At 37.7% G+C, this 18032-nt stretch overlaps 1 protein-coding gene across 6 annotated transcripts in view; it reads left to right on the top strand.

The window, feature by feature from the left end:
* The first annotated feature begins 344 nt into the window (after positions 1-344).
* The window catches only part of epha3 (EPH receptor A3), a 106447-nt gene continuing 88759 nt past the window's right edge, over positions 345-18032 (top strand). For 4 of the 6 annotated variants that reach the window (XM_023336861.1, XM_023336863.1, XM_023336866.1 and 1 more), the window contains exons 1-3: positions 345-544; positions 10163-10227; positions 17824-17835. In XM_023336861.1, the coding sequence (XP_023192629.1) occupies positions 451-544; positions 10163-10227; positions 17824-17835 (171 nt within the window). In that variant the 5' untranslated portion in view covers positions 345-450. The remainder of the gene's footprint in view (positions 545-10162; positions 10228-17823; positions 17836-18032) is intronic. The other 2 variants (XM_023336864.1, XM_023336865.1) reach the window with 1 other exon arrangement.

Below are 18032 nucleotides of genomic sequence, written 5' to 3' on the forward strand. Positions count from 1 at the left end.
AACCTTATAAACTATAATATAACATAAATGCGTAGTTAGAATTACTAAATATTTCACTAATCTTACCAAATCGTTGTCTCAGTAAAACAAAACAGCATCATACAGTCCCTGTCACTCCATTTTTTTTTAGCTCGTCCCTGAAACCCAGGTCGTATTTCTTATTAGCTCGATTCAAACATTTAAAAAAAAAACATAATATGCAAAATAAAAGTAAAATGTAAAATAAAACCTATAACTAAAAACGTTCCTGCTAGACTTCAGTTTCTGCTTGACCTGTGATGAACTTGAGCGCTGTGTTTTGCTGTTGGTTTGACTCTGTAGGACCCAGCGGAAAACTGCTCTTGCTGAAGGGAGACGGAGCAGGAGAGAGGGGGGGAAAGCTGAGTGGAGAGAAGACGTTCCCAGACCAGTCAGTGGCTTCATGGAGTTCTGTACCTCTGATCCGCCGCCATGGATTGCAATCCGCGATCACTTCTTTTCATTTTACACCTTCTAATCTCCTGCGTTGTCCCTGCTTTCTTCATCATCTACCCCCCCAATGAAGGTAAGGCAACTCTGCGGACATTTGAATCAACGTGAGCGCTCGCTACTCTGTGTGTGTCAGTCAGTCGGCGTGTGTGTATATGTGTGTGTGTGTGTGTGTGTGAGTGTATGAGAGGGAGAGAGAGAGTGTGTGTGCATGTGTGTGTTTAAATGGTGCGCTTCACTCGGCACTGATCGCAGCATGCCATGCGCCCGTCGCGGATCACTGTTCAAATAACTGCGACAACAATAGGAAGATGATCCAAAGCGCACGGATATGACAGTGTGGCATCAACAGACACAAGACGTCATTTAACTAGCAAACTGTCTACGGACGTTCAAACTGAACATAGATCTCGAGAAGGGGGCGTGAAAGGCAGTTTTGAGACTGTTATTAGTTATTTAAATCTACATGAATTGAAGGTCCGTTTTGAAAAAGTTCCTGCTAAATGCGCACCTTGGGAGTTGTTACGGAGATACAAGGGAACTCTTCATGTCTAACTGTCGGTTACTGCCTACCCACTAATCCATTCGGGGTAAACGCCCCAGTTACAGGGTAACTGTGAGCCGAACTTCATTTTAAGGCAATAAGTAGAGGATGAGCACAGTCGCAGTGCGCGTAAAAACGCACAGGATTGTACTTTTAAAAAAAGAAAAGAAGAAAAAAAAAAACGCATATTTTGACCCCAAAATATACTTGCAAGCCACTGTGAACATGTACATTGTAACAGATAAAAGGCTTTGCAACAATTTAAATTTTCACATGAATTTTACCTTCTCATCAAACTCGTTATTTCTCAGTTGTGTTCCCTGTGAAAGTTAAGGAGACTTTTTCGCCCGTTATTAGACGGGTCCTATAAGTCTACACTGTCACTTCCCCATATCTGTAAAACGACGCTCAGCAAAAAATAAAGACTGTAAAAACGATAAATTGCTGAATTTTTACTATATTGACAAGCTTTATGAAATTCTCAAAACAGTGTATATTCTCAAAAATGCTGTAATTTTGTCCGATGTCTATCAGTTAGTGCCGAGCAGAGAAGCAAAAGTCAGACGAGTATTGAAGATGCTCATCTCGCAACACTATTAAAGTCGGAAAGCAATCTAAACAGGATGACGTATAATATAGTTGGTTAAGAGTTTATAAATACAGTAATTATGCACTGTATTTATACTTCTTTGTTTAGCTAGCCGGACACGAACTCACTGATGTTTCAAATGAGTGCAAATAGGTTAATCTTTTTTAGGAAAGTGGTTGATCAAAGACAAAAAAAAGCAAATTTATTAGATATACGAATCATATCTAGAGTTATCAAATTATGTTTTATTTTTCTGTTGCCACCGCTCTCTGGAAGCTCTCGAGTTTTAGGCCACACAGTGGTCTCCCTATTTGAGACTTCCCAAGTGAATGAACTTGAAAATGTACTTTTCAAGAGTTGGGCAAAGTGTCCTTATGAACTCCGAGGTTAGTTTGTAAGACAGATAAATCTAACTGAAGCTGATTTCGGGTTTGTACGCTTTGAAATGCCTGTTGAACGATATCATTAAACTTTTTATTTTTTTATTTTTTAGATAATACAGAAGAGAGTTGTCTGCTTTGGTCTCCCTGCAGTCAGGGACGATCGGACTCTGGTTCGTTTGTATAAAGCAGTGCAGGAGAGGAGAGAGCATTATATGTAATTTATGGTCGCTCCTTGACGGCGTGAGTTAGGAGAATATGCTGCGTGACAAAATGGAATAAAAACCAAACGCTTTACGCAGACCTACAGCAAACAGCCCAGACTCCGCGCGAGGAACTTTATTCAATGGTGCAAGATATCAGTACTGGAATGTGTGAAAGAGATGTATTGCTGATGCACGTTAGTGAAACTGAAAGAGATAAACACTTCACAAAATATAAGAAAAATATATCACGGTGGAGTGTGTGTGTGTGTGCGTGTGTGTGTGTGTCTGCTTGTGTATTTTTTTTTCCTGAGAAGACACTTTTATCATTCGGCATTCGTGAAAAAAAGGCATACACACAAACGCATCAAAACCATCTCCTTTAGAGTGTGGCTAGTTAAAAGCGTAACATGCCAGAAATTAGGCAATTAAGTTAATTGACAGTTTTCGATCTCATAAATCTGCCAGGGAGCGTCAGCGTGGAGCTGCTCCGTCCTTACAGAAATACATGCAGATATCAGGAGCTTATGATCTGGGTGAAAACACAATTTCAACACGAAAAGCAGCTCGCAAGAGTGAAAATGCACTGCAAAATATGTAACAGCGTCCATCATTACGACGGATCTGACTACTGCCCAACGATCAAAAACACATAGCAGAGCTGATGAACGCAGACTACTGATTTATAAAGCACACATAAGCATAAGCATTGATTTACCATTATTAATCACCATACTCATGTTCCAAAGTCACTACAAAACCACTACAAGTTGCTTTACCTTACTTATGGGTGTGTCCATATACGATATAAGTGGAAAGTGCTCCAAGCTCAGTTTTTGTAAATCAAAAACAAAACTATTTTAATAAATATAAATCTTGTTTGAATTATATGATGAAGAAATTCTAAAATTTCACTTTTGGCATATCACAAAATTAATTTTTTTCTTCTTCTTTTCTATTGTTTCGTGTGCCTCTGTGAGTAGGTGCTTTTGTTTATTTATATATTTGGTCAGTTAGTTATTACTCAACACGCTGGTAATTACATATCCTGCCTGCAGCAGATTGGATATTCATTTGAACATGCCTGCTATACAGCAATATTTCGGGATATTTCAGTCACTGAGCAATTTAGCTGGTAGAGAATAATTTTAAAAAAAAGGTCTAGAAGGGAAAGACCTTTTCTCTTTTTTTAAATTTTTTTTTAGAAAATGCCTTTTTTTTTTCTTTTTTTTTTTTTTTTTACAGATTTTATGAAGAGTGTTGCAGCATTACTTCCAAATTAAATACAAATGTTTATGCAGAAGCTACATGTAATCACAGGTTAAGCAAGCGATAATGAACCCTTTTCTGTTTATTTAGTTCTTCCTCATTGAGAGAACATGTAAGGTTTTTTGTTCTTTCGTTCCCCATGTCCAGCTATGGCTCAACCGTTTTTGACTTTTTCTTTTTTGTTTCATACACTCGTGTGGCCTTTAGTAGGTCACGACGATCTCGTTGAAACCTTTCGATGTAGTTGCAAGGTATTTATTTATCTATTTTTCAACTAAGTAAGTTGCATGCTACATTTGATTGTCGCGGTTCTTTCTTTCATCACTGATGGAAGAAAACAAAAAAAAAAAAGTTTTGAATTGGCGCAGCTTGTCCTCTCAGGTGGTGTGAGGTACAGGCCCGCTGCGGGACGCCTGGAGGCCGCGGGTATTTTTAGCTGCTCGCCCCGAAGAGCCCAGAGCTGCTGTCCCTCTGGGACACATGAACGTTTGTGAGCTATGGTACCTTTCAGAACTGCAGGAAATTTTAGTGCACTCACAAAATAATAATAAAAAAATATATAAATAAATAAATTAATCCCAGCTTCTCTGTATGTGCTGTAAAGCCATTGTGTGTGTGCTCACCAAATGAGGAAGACTGGCAATGTCAGTTTAACATGATTTCAACTAGTTTAGAGTGAAACTTAACGATTATGTAGATACTACATGTTCCCATGCTGTACACAGTATGCAGAGGAACATACTTATGTCAGTGCTAGTGTTTTTGTTTTTACAGTATGGTAAAAATATAAGGCATAAAGTATGAAAACAGATGGAATCAAAGAAAGAAAGAAAGAAAGAAAGAAGGAAAGAAAGAAAAAAGAGAGAGAAAGATAGAAAGAATATGAAATAAAGAAAGAATGGGGACAGAGGGGCTGGGCAAGTAGCAACAACATCAGACAGAGCGACTTTGCTCTTGAATAATTCATAATGGGAGGTGAACACTTCACCCTTTAACACAGACACAAGTCGCCTTGCTTTGCCTGCAGTGCGGCCTGCCAGCTCTCACATGCACAGAAGCATCCTACACAGAAACATTCTATTCTATTCTATTCTATTCTATTCTATTCTATTCTACTCCAATCTATGTGCCTGATCAACATCTTGATGCCGTTAGTCTGCCTCTGGATGTTCATCAGCTGTGCACTAGTTGCAGGGGAAGCTCGAATTAAAATGTGTGCTGGAAAAATCAGCAGCTGTAAATTATGAGAACACAGACATCAAAATGAGCAGTCCCTCTCCCCCTTTACGTGCCTGTGCTCCCCTGCTCAACATATACTACGCTGGGCAATACCAGATATATGATTATACTGCACGCACAATCATCATATATCTAGTGTCATTGACTGCCTCCATTTGTCAGGTTCAGCTTACACATTGTGGGTTTTTAGACGGTGGTCTTGGTTTGCTTCATATATATTGATTCACCTGTTTCCACCTCTGATGTTTTGCTCCCTCTCAGACAGGCTGGCTGAGTTTGCTATTAATACTCCCGTTTAGAAGCATTCCCTGATGGGGCAGGGGCCATATTCTTGGCTGACGTTAGCTTGCTAACTGATTCTGTGGGTCCATGTGTGTGTGTGTGTGAAAGAGAGAGAGCGTAAAGGCTGTCAGCAAATCTTTGTGTACAGTCTTATTTTGTGTTAGTTTGAGGGTTCATGCGCAGTAATAGCAGAAATCTTGTGGTGAAATTTCAGCATATGTAGCTCAGGGCGCAACTGCATACGAGGGCATACGACATGTGCCTTAAAAATGTTGAACTTTATCTGGTACCTGATTGCCAATGGTAACAATATAGACACACATTTACGTGTACATTCTGGTGTATTTGAATATTTCTCAATGTTACCAAATTCAAGCAGTGAAACTCATGTGTTTGACATGTTACGCACAGTGGTGTGTTTAAATTTGACAATGGCTCAAATGTGATGAAGCCCAAAAATCTTGTTTATTAGGAAAACAGTAATAGTATATAAGAGAAATAATAATGACACATTTTTGAAAAAGAAATTCTGGCCTGCACAATCATACGGAAGACCACTGACTTGAGAGTTAGTCCTAAAGAATCGCAGGTAGCTGCACCAAAACACATCAATAAAAAGCTGAATGGAAGAAAGAAGTGGAGTAGAAAAATGTGCACAAGGGACAGGGCTAACCACAGTCTTAAAAAGATTTTAAGCACACCTAATGAAGAGTTGTGGAGTTAATAATTATTTGTGCAGGAACATAATCTGCTTTATTGGTTCATTGTTTTGTATCAAGTCCAAAGTAAGCTCAGCTACCAACCAAAACATTTTGAAGCATTTCCTGAGTACCTATGCTGACAAACTTTGATTTTAGATATTTATTTTTAAGAAGGACTTGACACGTGATGACACTGTCAAAGTTCGGACACCTGCTTAAAGAACTATGAATGGCCAGAAAACCTGAATGAATTTCACCTAAGCCCATAATCTGTTAAGTTTTGTGAAGAGGAAGATAAGAGATACCAGAACCAGCAATACAGACTCAGACATTGAAGTAAATCAAACAACATGAGAAATATCTCACTTTCATTCATTTTTGTTGAACAGAGTCTAACTGACTGACACAGCAACACAGGACACAACAACGATGCAGCTGTGTGCATCATTTTATATATGTATTTGTATTTTTGTAGCCGGTATCTGTGCATCTCTATTTGTGTATTCCCATTGTTTCCTTGATGGGAAAATTTATTTGTGTTTACTTGTATATGCGTCGGTGCTGATTCCTCAAGCCAAGTACAGCTGAAGGGCCCTTTTTCCCTTCCTGCGATATGAGAGCTGTCTAATTTTCTGCACTCAAATTCCTTCGCTCAGCTCAATTTGAGATGTGGGCTTGGCTTGTTGAGAAATGTAAATTGGAAGCAATGGGCCTGGATGCGGAGCTGCTATTATCTGACATGAACAGATAGCTTCATTAGACTCTAATAGTAATGTGTATTCTGCCACTCAACTGCCTGAGTGCTGCTGCATTGCTGTGGCTCGACTTAGAAGCCAGAAGTAGATAAGTCTCTGTGTTTCTCTTCCTTTCTGAACTTCTTTGTTGCCAAATCTGCGGATATTTATAAAGAAAATTGCTATATTAGTCCATATTAGATTGTTGCCAGCTATCCTGGGATAACATTTGGAAAAGAATCGTCACTGGATTCGGAATGCTAGTTTGACCAGGAGGATCCAGGGAGTATGCGATTGCAGTGCTTGATGTCATAGCTGTAGGGTCTAGTTGCATTGCTGCTTCCCTCTGCTATGGGTGTGTGCAAGTTACTTGTTTGTACGTGCTTGGATCTAAATCACTTTGCTTTTGGAAGGAAATGAACTATAGAGATGAGTCAGTTTTGTTGGAAGAGTAATCTTTCAGGGAGTTTTTTTTTTTTGCTTTACTTTGTGATCTTTTGTGACTTTAGAAGAAAAAAAACTGCTTTGGAAAGTCTTTTAGCTCACTAATAAAAACATTAAAATCATGATGAGCATTTTCTCAACAAAAAAATGGCAAACTGAGTTACAGCTTAGAGTTCTCTTTGACACTTGCAGATTCAAATGAGGTACTCAGTTGTGCTTCTGAACAAATGGGAAAACTTTTTTGAAATAAATGTTGAAAAATATCGGCCAGCAGCTGCAGCATGTTGTACTACTGACTCACAACGTGTCGTTTTCAGCTCAGCATCAGACTGGCATGGCTCTCCAGCAATAGTAAAGCAGCATTAAACGGTGATCTGTGGTTTTTGCTTGGCAGCGGATTCATTACACACATTCTTTGTGTAATGAATCCATATAAAATGAGTTTTTCTTTTGCATCAAACTCAGCATAGATGTGATTCTGAGCTCTGGACTGGAGCTGAATTGGTTGTTTCCTCTTCTCTCTCTTGGAGGAGTCAGCTAGCATTGGGTTATCAATGGCAATTTTGGGGAACTGGCAACAACTGGACAAGGTTCTTTCTGCACATTTTTGAATGAAACCAAGACTTAGTCTTTTGGTTGGGTCAATATAGTCACCTGCATAGTTTTGGATTCAGAGCTCCTGCGGTTTCTGGAGTGGCCCTTCTCTCTGCCTGTAGAAAAAATGAGGGCGGGGTTCAGGTAGTCAGTCCACTGTCTCCCCATGATCGCCCTCCCAGGTGGCAGGAGAGAGAGATCGTTTATTATAGACCTTTACAAAGGTGTGCCATAGACCTCGACCGCACAGTTTCCTTCCTAAAACTCCTCCTCTTCCTGTTGAATCTCAAAGTCGGTTGATGCAGTGCATTGTGGGATTAATTTTCCTTCATGGCTGGATGTTTGATTTGCATCTCAAGTTTGTGTTTCTGCTTGTGACAGTTTGCCTGCTGAAGTCAGGTTTATGTTAAGCAAATAAGCTGTCTCAATATTCTTTCTGCGTGATCCATACTGACAGCTTGCTTCAATAGCAATCTTTCACTCTGCGAGAACACAACAGCAGAAAATGCTCCAATTCCATTCAGAGCTCAAGGAATACATTGTATGTCAGAGGTAATTTGTTCAACATATCCATCAGCAGGAATGACACTTTCCAATAGTACTATTTACCTGCACTGCTGGTCATAGAATTTCTATCAGCACTGCAGAATTTAAAAAATAAAATAAAACTCTGCTTCCACTGACAAGGATATGACTTCAGCTCACCACAGAAAACTGTTTTCCAGGGTTTCAGCTTGCATCATAGCACCGCTGAGTTCCTTGTCTTATTTGTCCCATGTCATATTTCCTCTATTAGACATGGATTTACTCTATCTGCTGTTGAATGCCTGTTTGAAAAATAGAGCGGCTTCTTGACAGTGGCTTCTTGAGCACACAGACACATACATGCCCACACACTCACATATGCAGGCTACATTTCCATTCTTTCTAAATGGATTCATATTTTGGTCATAGTGTGGCCAATGGAATTTTGGACTACCTCTGAAAGTGGTGATTGCATTTAAATTTTGATTTGAAGCACTTTTGCTTTACCTGGTTACACTTCTGTCGCCATGAATGAGTGTGCAGCTAGGTAGGCTGGTGTTTGAATGGGTCAAAAGCACGACTCTTTGAAACTAAGCTTGTCTCTTGGCTTCTTTAAATCCTGGCCGTATTTTTTGTTCACCACCTTCAAAATACCTGCGAGGAAAGATATGCTTTCTGTGTTCATCTGTGTCTTATGCAAGGTGTTTGTAGTTTTCCAGGCAATATAAACCTCTTTCACAGTTGAGAAAACATATTCAGCTAATACAAACTAAAATGCAGCATTTGGCATAAATGGAAAAAGGAGAGTTATTTTAGTTGTGAAACGTATTCATTGGCTTAAACTCCTCTGAGTCAGTAGCATATCTGAGTAGCAATGCTGAATTTTCTAAGTCTTATGCTCAGAGATGCATGATTTAATTATTTCATGCAAACCTTTTACTAAGGCTTACCATCAAACAGTCGAGATCATTAACCTAGAACCTAATAGTTACTAAATTTAAGCTTAAACAATCTTAACATCTCAGTAGCTCTGTCAGTATCCTGAAACATTCTGCAGGGTTGAAGCATTGGGTTCTCCCTTTCGCATGGATCAGAGGTATGCTCCTTCTATTACTGTGAAAGTCAACTTTTAGCAATGGCATATACATTTAGAAACTTTTAATATTCCTTATCAAGTTTATATTGCAGTGCACTGAAATAATGAAATTACAACTTCCATTTTTTCATAATATATACACATAATTTATTGTATGTTATTGAGATTTAATGAGATAAAACAGATTTAGCTCCATTCATTGTACTAAACCAATGGCTCTGACTAGCATACCTGTTCTTGCATCCCCACATCATGATGCTGCCAACACCATGTTTATTTTTGTTTTGTTTTTCTGTGGGGATGATGTGTTGAAAAAATGTTAGAGCATCATGCATGTAAGGCAAAAAGTTCAGTTTGACCTCATCCTATCATCTTTCTATTTTCAGATGTTGGATTGAATTGACACAGCTTCTTCCAGCTTCCAGTTAACTCTGTTCAACCAGCCTCTTGCTACTGAAAAAAAATATATATTTTCAACAGCATCGTATTATCTTATCAATATAACATAACCTATCATTCTTGTTCAATAATGACTTTCTTCTCACCACTGTTATACTTTATTTAGGAGCATGAGATTTGTAAAAAAAAAAATTGAAAGCTTTCCACTTCACATGAATTGGTCACTTGCATAAAATAAAATACTTTAAAGTTTGTGATTTTTGGTCACATATCAGAAAGCAGAAATGGTTTAACAGGTATGAACACTTTTGCAAGCTGCTATAATCCGTAAGGACCAACAATGAGGATGTTGTTCCTTATGCATTATAAGGAACAATCTACACTATTTTAGATTGTTAACATCTAAAATAGAATAGGTCTGATTGTAGTGTTAAGCTACAGACCAGGTTAGGAACCTAATAGTTAATAAAGGTTTAAAACAGAAACAGAGAGTCTTTATTTGTATCACTGTCTTCACAAAGTTAGCCATGGAGCCATTTAATGCCATCGTGTGAGTCACAGTGTGTGGCAGCTGAGTAAATAATCAGTCCTTGAGGTTGGAGATTTCTCCTTTGGGATTAAATGAAGGCTAATTGGGGCTAACAAGAACTGGTCACTCATATGCTGTCTGCTTTTCCTTTTCTCTCCTACCACAGTTAACCTGTTAGACTCTAAAGCAAGCCAAGGGGAGCTAGGATGGATTTCCTACCCATCACATGGGGTGAGTATCTTTAAGTCTTTTACCTTCACCACTTTAATCATGCCTGAACTGCATGAAGACTTAAACCACAAAAATCATGATGTTTAGACTCCATTGATCCTCTTATTGAACAACAGAATCAAGTGTAGATTAACCCACTTTCTCAGACGTTTTTGCCTGTTTTTCATCTTGCAGGTCAAAGGTTAAGTATTCAGTGTGCCGTATGGTTGAGATACGTAAGGGAAACTGTACGGCATTCATGTGCTCTCGTTTGTGCACATATGTGTGTGTGTTTAAAGAGAGATTAAGGCATTAACGGGCTTCAGGTTCTTGCCCCCAAATGATCCTCGTAAGAGGAGATATAAAAATGACTACCTCTAATAAAATATTACAAGAACAACATTGATTGTGTTTATACAATGCATGCAAACTTAGAAGTCTCATTTGTTGAACATTATTTGAGTTACTTCAAATCACAGCATTTTCTATTTTGATATCAAAAGTTTATGTTATTTCACCACATTTGTATTTGTAGGAAAAGGTTTATCGCATAATTTAAAACAAAACATGTCTTCAAATGTTATTATTCATAAGTTTTTATCATAGAAAAAAAGTATGGTTTTTATTGTGAATTGAACATGTATTGCTTATTCTTAATCTACGCCTAATAAAAAAAAAATATATATATATATATATATCTGGACACCAATGTAAGGTACTCCTAATCAATTAGGACAAGAGATAAAATGTTTTCTTAATAATTTGGTTCATTTAAATGAAACATCCACAAAATAGTAACCACAATCTTATTTACTTGAAGATTTTCAGAATTCTATGTGGTTCAAAACATTTTTTACATGCATTGTCACCCCTTAAAAATTTTAGTGCTGGTTTACAATCATGAAACCAATGTATGAATAAGAGTAAAATACAATTTACATAGCATATTGTTCATTCTGCAGCTTGAACATATGTTGAAAAATCTTGAACTGTCCTTTTTTCCTCCTAAATTCAAAACATATCACATTTTTGTAAATAATACAACACTTTATGTAAAGAAGTTATAGGAAAAAGCTGCGAAATAAAAAAGAAAATGCAGCCTCTATCATCTGCGAGTCTGTCTTTCTCCACCAAAGCCCTCCAGTGGGCTCTTGTTCAGTGTTTATTTGTCTAACTAGTTAGACTCCTGCGCCTCTGGGCTGGCCTCCTGTCACCCACCACCCCCACTTCTCTTTTACTCTCTCTCACACAGACTCATGCACGCCTTCCCCCTCTCTCACACACACACATACACAATTCCCTGTTTTTCCTTTATTAAGTGTTAGAATTACTCTTTGGCAGTAGCTTAAGGTAATCCCGTCATTTGTTCCATTGGACTGCCAAACCTAGTTTCCTTCGGCCGTATACAGCGCTGGCACTGTCGGAGTATGCCGAACTTCTCCAATGAGGATCAACCGCAATGAAAAAAAAAAAAAATCACAGAAAAAACTGCATGCACTTTAAAATCCATTTGGTCTACAGACGATTGCAGACTACACAATCGCAACTGTGCGACTAAATGACGGAAGAGATGGATGTTGTGCCGGCTTAGGTTATTTGCGTGTGAGCAACTAGGAAAATGTGCACTGATACGGGTACTTGATACAGCCCTGGCCATTGGAATGTGTGACAGAGGTTATGCAGTTTGCAGAGAAATGTCTGTTTTATTTCAGATTTTTTTCTTTGAACTAGTTTAGATAAGAAGTTTGTGGTTATCCAATTTGTAAAAGTGCTGTGAGAATGACCGTTGATGTTATTCCCTACGGAGAACCTTTCCAAGCAGAATGAGCAGGGAATTAACTAAGGGCTGAAAAGATGAGGAGAAAGAATAGATGGAGAGGTGTTGAAAGTGCAGAGGAAAGTGAGAGGAGAAAATGACAGAGATGTAGAAAGATAAATGTTGGTAAAAATCGGGCTTTTGTAGTAAAGTATTTGCCACTGCCATGACACGCACTAGATATCTGTGTTGAGGGAGATGTCTAATGTGAGTTTTCCATCTTATATAGCACTTTGTATGTTGGATAAAAAGTTCAGTTTTCATCTTATTTGAATAAAACCCATTCTTCTATTATGAGAAAGACTTCCAAAGCATGATGCTGCCTGTCTCATCTGACCAGAGAACCTTCATTTTTGAGAATGGAAGAGAAGTGAGTGACAGGGAGATCAAAAAGATGAGTAAGGAGGGTGAATGGAAGGCTGTGAAGGAAGCAGGAAAAGCTCAGAGGGGAGAAAGTCAGAGACACAGACACAGATAAATATTGCTGATGATCAGGTCCTCAAGGTGAATCATCTGTAATTACTCACGTCATCCACTGACTACGCTCTGATAAGCAGCATGCCCCTCGGAGACCGCTGCTCAGAAATGATTTCTCCAAATGTGTGGCTATGGCGGAGAACCCTTTCTACCTCCCTCACACATACACGCAGATACAAACTCATTCACACTGATAGAGAGGCTTCAACTATTGGCCTACGGAGACGCAACGTGCTCTGGTCAGAACAAATTAAGAGCTTAGCCTCCCCAGGATGTTCACTCGGGAGCCACCGAATGGACTGATGGCTGTGCGTCTGTGTGTTTGAGTGTGTTTGATCCAGATATACTGTTATCTGTCTGGGAGGCAGGCTGATTGCTTTGCAGTGTCCGGGGGGCTTAACCCATCACTAAAGACTGTTAAAGATTACATTCTCGCATGCTTTGAAAGCATTCTTCAGCAACAAACCAACACCCCAGACACCGGCTCTGCATGCAGAATAGAATTAATGGGTACATACAAAGTGAAGTACAGTCTTCAAAGCAACGGGGGATACAACGTGGTTGTCTTTGCCAGGAACTTGGCTTATTGCTGCAGTATTTCAAATCTTCATTCATGGCTACCAATATTAATTTGTTTTAAACAAGTTTAGGTAGCTGCTTTCACACATGCAGTGCAGGATAGAAATGTGTTTTTACATTTGAGGAGCTTTGCTTTATAGGACATATCAAGGGGTGTATTATACCAGAGGATTCTCTGGGATTCACATTGTTTCCTTAATTTTCTTGCATTGAGTCACAAGTCAGAAAGGTTACTTTCTTCTGTGTTCAATATCTTGATTCAAAATGGAGAGAGTCAACTCTAGACTTCAGTTTAGATGTGAAAATGGATAATGTGAGTTTTAAACCAACTAAAAGAAAATAACTCTATAGCAAAGGAATTTGTGACCATCTCAACAGTAAAGCCTACAAGATCAACAATAGCTCTTGCTCCTCATAAACACTTTACAACATAAGGGCTGTCCTTAAATTAAAATTAATTTCATTGAAAAATATGAAGCCAACAACATGTTGGATCAATACATTAGTATTTGTGCAACAACTGCACGCATACTAATAGTCAACTACCTATTACAGCATCCTGGGGAAGTTGGTGTGGAGGAGCTGCAACAAATCTTTTATTGCAGTTTGCCACATGTAGGTTACCCATCAAACATGTGGAAAAAAGAATGGTCTAGTCAGATCAGATGAAAAATCAACTTTTTTCTCCTACAAATTGCTTGCACTGTAAACAACTGTCGCCCACGTCAAAAATAGAAGAGCCGATCTGGACTAGGCAGTCACTGTTAATCCAAAATTTAGAAGTGTGGCCTTTTGAAAGTCCATATTTTATGTAATTTTATTATCATTATTGCTAAAGTAAAGAGATGTGTTGCCTTTGAAAAATAGTCAATATACAATAAATTAAAAAAAATAACACGTGTTTTGAAATGATAGTACTTATATTAATATTTCAAAAACTGTTTTAACACAAACTTTTAGAGAGCTCCTATAAATTTAGCATCCCTTAGTGATGTGTTTTATATTTCTTTAAAAACTAGAAGCATTAACTAGGCTCACCAAATTAAGAGTCATCCACAGAAAGGTCTCAAAGCTCGGCTAATGAAATAGCCTCTCAGTTGCCCTGCTGTCGTTTTTAGGTGCGGACGTATCATAGATATTTCAGCTTTTAAGAGCACTCCTCACTAGCAGTATCAACAATTGATACTTTAGTCACGCAACATTGTTTATTTTACTAACAATTACAATTTTGTTTTTTCTGAGAATAGTTAAAACTCCAGAAGAACTTTCCAGATGGTTCTGTGAAGCAGACCATCTGGCACATCAGGTTATGTTTTCTGAACTAGTGATATCATATATGATTGCGCCAATCTTGCATTGGAGCCAAGGCTGTGTCTTTGATGGAGCTGCCAAATGCATTCATGACTCAAGCTCTTTTTTAACCCTAAGCCATAAAAAGAACACCCTTCGTAAGATCATCCTCAAACCCAACACTATGTTGGTTCACGGCCAATTTAATCAAAATACATTCTAAACTCAGATCTGAAAGCACCAATGTGGAATATGTTTCAATAATGAAGTTAATTCTGAAAAAAGATGTTTTAGACTCCCGACAGGTGTTGATCTATTTTACTTCTTCCGAAATCTGTCAGTCACTGTTACATCTAAGTGCTTTGTCACCCTATATAGCCCCCCTTTAACTACCAAAGACCCTAACATCTTTGAACGAGGTGAATTAGAGTGCTGACTAGGTGTTTTTGAGGAGGTCCTGTTGCCATAGCTATGTGTTGATCAGCTCAAGTTACCACATTTCATTACTGTCTGTTTTGCTGTTTCACCTACAGCACAGATCAGAGAACCCAGGGCAGCATCACACCAACCTGTGCCTCAGCTGCGACCATTAAGGGTCAGGGTCAGAGGTCATAGAGACTAGTGTAGGGTCACTGTGTTGTTATATATCAATTAGAGTACAACGAGGAGGAGAGTTGCGCTGAAGAAATATAAGATGATGGCTTTCTTTTTCCTGATTAGCAAGTAATCCACCTTTAGTTTTCTAAATATATTGGTGTGTGATTCACACTATTAGAGAACATTCAGCTTGAAAACTTTTATAGAAATCTTCATATAGCTACATGCATCTGCAACACAACTTACCCTTGAAAAGCATTAGAAAACAAAATACAGTATGGCATTTATTTTTTATGTCATAAAGATATTGCAATAATATCTTGCAAGTTTTAAAGGCTTCTGCAAACATTTGTGAATCAGAATAGGCGTATCTAAAGGAGAAAATACATGTATCAGTCTGAACTCGCTTGGATATTTCACAACATATTGAAATGTAGACTGTCTTAAAATGTGGGACTGATGCATGAAGACATGCAAAGTGAAGTGAAATGTCAGAGTATGCTGTCAAAATGAAGTCCTTTATGTGGTCTTGAGGTCAAAGCTGTAGACTCGGCACACAGTTGTGATGTTTTACAAATGCACACATGCAGAGGAAGATAGAGTAGAAAATCCAGGGAGCATTTCAAACAGAAAAACAGATGCTCTGAATGCAGCAGAACAAGATAATTACCTCAAAGTAGTGGTCAAATTTAACTCATCGTGAATCTTTCTCTTTTGTGGAGGCAGTTTCAAACAAATCTTATCATGTTTGTAAATTGTAAAATTTCAAACTCAGTAACAGTCTATTGAAGCTCTATGAAAGAAGTTATGCTTTGATTCATGCAGTTATCTTAGAACTTCTTTGATTTTTATGAAAATAACCAGATAGGACAGCCATGACGTCCTTCAACTGAAACATTGATTTATTAAATGACCATAGTTGGTGAAAATCTATTTAAATTAAAGCAAGGTTGTGCATGAATATTAGTGAATATGTAGACTCAAGTTTACATGTTATACAAAGTGATTCATGAATCAGAACCAACATATTTAAACAGGGGTGACATGCATCTAGAACAAACTCTTCACAAATTTAATTTCAACACATAAAATCAGAGTGAAAATAAATTAAAAATCCAGTTGTAAAAATTAAAATATTTAAATGTCCAGACTCTTGTTTAAAGTTTAATTAAGCACAGTTGTATTAGTATACACTACATTGTTCACTTAGTACCAATATCTTTTTGGTACTAAAAAGATATCGGTACTATTGGTATTAAACAAAAATATGTTTAATTTAGTAAACATATTTTTGTGAATTGCTGGAAAAATTGGAAACCTGCTGCTCTGCAAAAAATTTCAGCAAGATAAGTTGACCTAAAAATGCAAACAAACACCAAAATCTTTAATGATAATGGAGAAACACATTTAAGCATGCACATTTGTCAGTGTGTTCACACAAGCAGATTTTCTTATCAAACACAATGTCAGCAGTCAGTAATCACTATGACAAAGCTGGTACTCCTTTAGGTTTCTGTTCTGTTAAAGTCTGTCAGCAACCCTTTTCGGCTTGTCATCACATCATTTTGTGCTTGTATTTATAGTTGAGCATTTAAACCTGTGAGTACAGTCAGGTGAAATGTTAACTTTAGTTTCACCTCTATATTTAACTCCTTTGAATTCTCCCATCATTTCCCTGTTATTGTAAGAGCTTCAGGGACCGTTCACTGCTCTCAGATGAATGAGGCGATGCCAAAGGAACCATGACGGGAGAGACTAAACACAAACGAAATCTCTCCCTCTGAGATTTCCTTTAATTATGTCCCTCTCTTTTACTACTTCTGCTTTTACTTTTTAAGGCTTTTACTTTTGTCTCCGGTGCCTTCCAAAAAATTCATACCCCTTAATTTTTTTTTATTTTGCCTGAAAAACTTCAGTGTATTTTACTGTGATTTTATGAGACGTGACCAACACAACGTTCAACTATGAAATGCAAAGAGAAAGGGTGCAAAGTTTTCAATGTTTTCTTTTGTTGTTGTTTTAACAAAAACAGTTTTGTAATTTTGTATTTTGCCTTCTTTACTCTGATCACCTTTAGTCCAGTCCAACCAATAGATTTCAGAGGTTACATAATTATTAAATAGAGTCCCTGCATATGTATTTTAATCTCAATATGGATATGAATGCTCAGAGTTGATGTAACATTTGATATAGCTAAATTCAGGGAATGTGTACAGAAAGTATACAGCAAGATTTACGATTTGAAATTGTGTAAATGTAGGCATAGAGTTGAGGTAGAATGAGTAGGATGGAGGTAGAATCCAGTTACTTGTAATATTTTTCTAAGAAGAATGGACAGAAATATCAGACTTTACCCCCAAAACACATGCAGCCATAGAAGCATTTGGAATGTAGTTGTGCATCATGATTAAGAGGGAATTAGATACACATGCACAGTACAGTTCTGAATTGTTAATGTATAAAAATAGTTTCTCTTTATGTTGGTCTATTGCATACAACCTTAAATGCACCAAAATGTGAAAAAGTTACATCGGTATTAATAATTTTTTAAGTCTTTGTGAATTAATGAACTCTTTCATATCTGAACACAACAGAGGGACTTATTATTTAGGCAAAATTCTATTAAAATTTCACTAAAACGAAAAAGGAAAACTATTTGCTCATTTACACCCATTATCTCATCTTAACCATTATAAGCCCACTGTTGCAGGTGTCCATCCCTCATTGCTGTGACTCAATGTTGATTTGCCCAGACAGCAAAGCCGAAGAGCATGATCAATGAGTCTTCCCGCTGTGTTGAATTCAAAAGGAATGACCCAGCTCTCTTTTTCTCCTCTCCTCTCTTTGCTTTCTCCCAGTGGAGGGAAAATGTAAGATAGACACGAACGTTCCTGGTATACACTCACATCTGTCTATACCTCGTAGCTTCTTTTTGTTTCATTTAGTGGATTCAGCACGTTTTCTTTTTTAAGTAGAAGTAGTTCTGTGATGCAAATAACAAAGACTACAGCTTGAAAGTCCTCACTATTAGAGAAATTAAAGAGATCATGTTAGTGTAAGGGTGAAA

Source organism: Xiphophorus maculatus, chromosome 7 (genome assembly GCF_002775205.1).
Source record: "Xiphophorus maculatus strain JP 163 A chromosome 7, X_maculatus-5.0-male, whole genome shotgun sequence".
NCBI classification, from domain to species: Eukaryota; Metazoa; Chordata; class Actinopteri; order Cyprinodontiformes; family Poeciliidae; genus Xiphophorus; species Xiphophorus maculatus.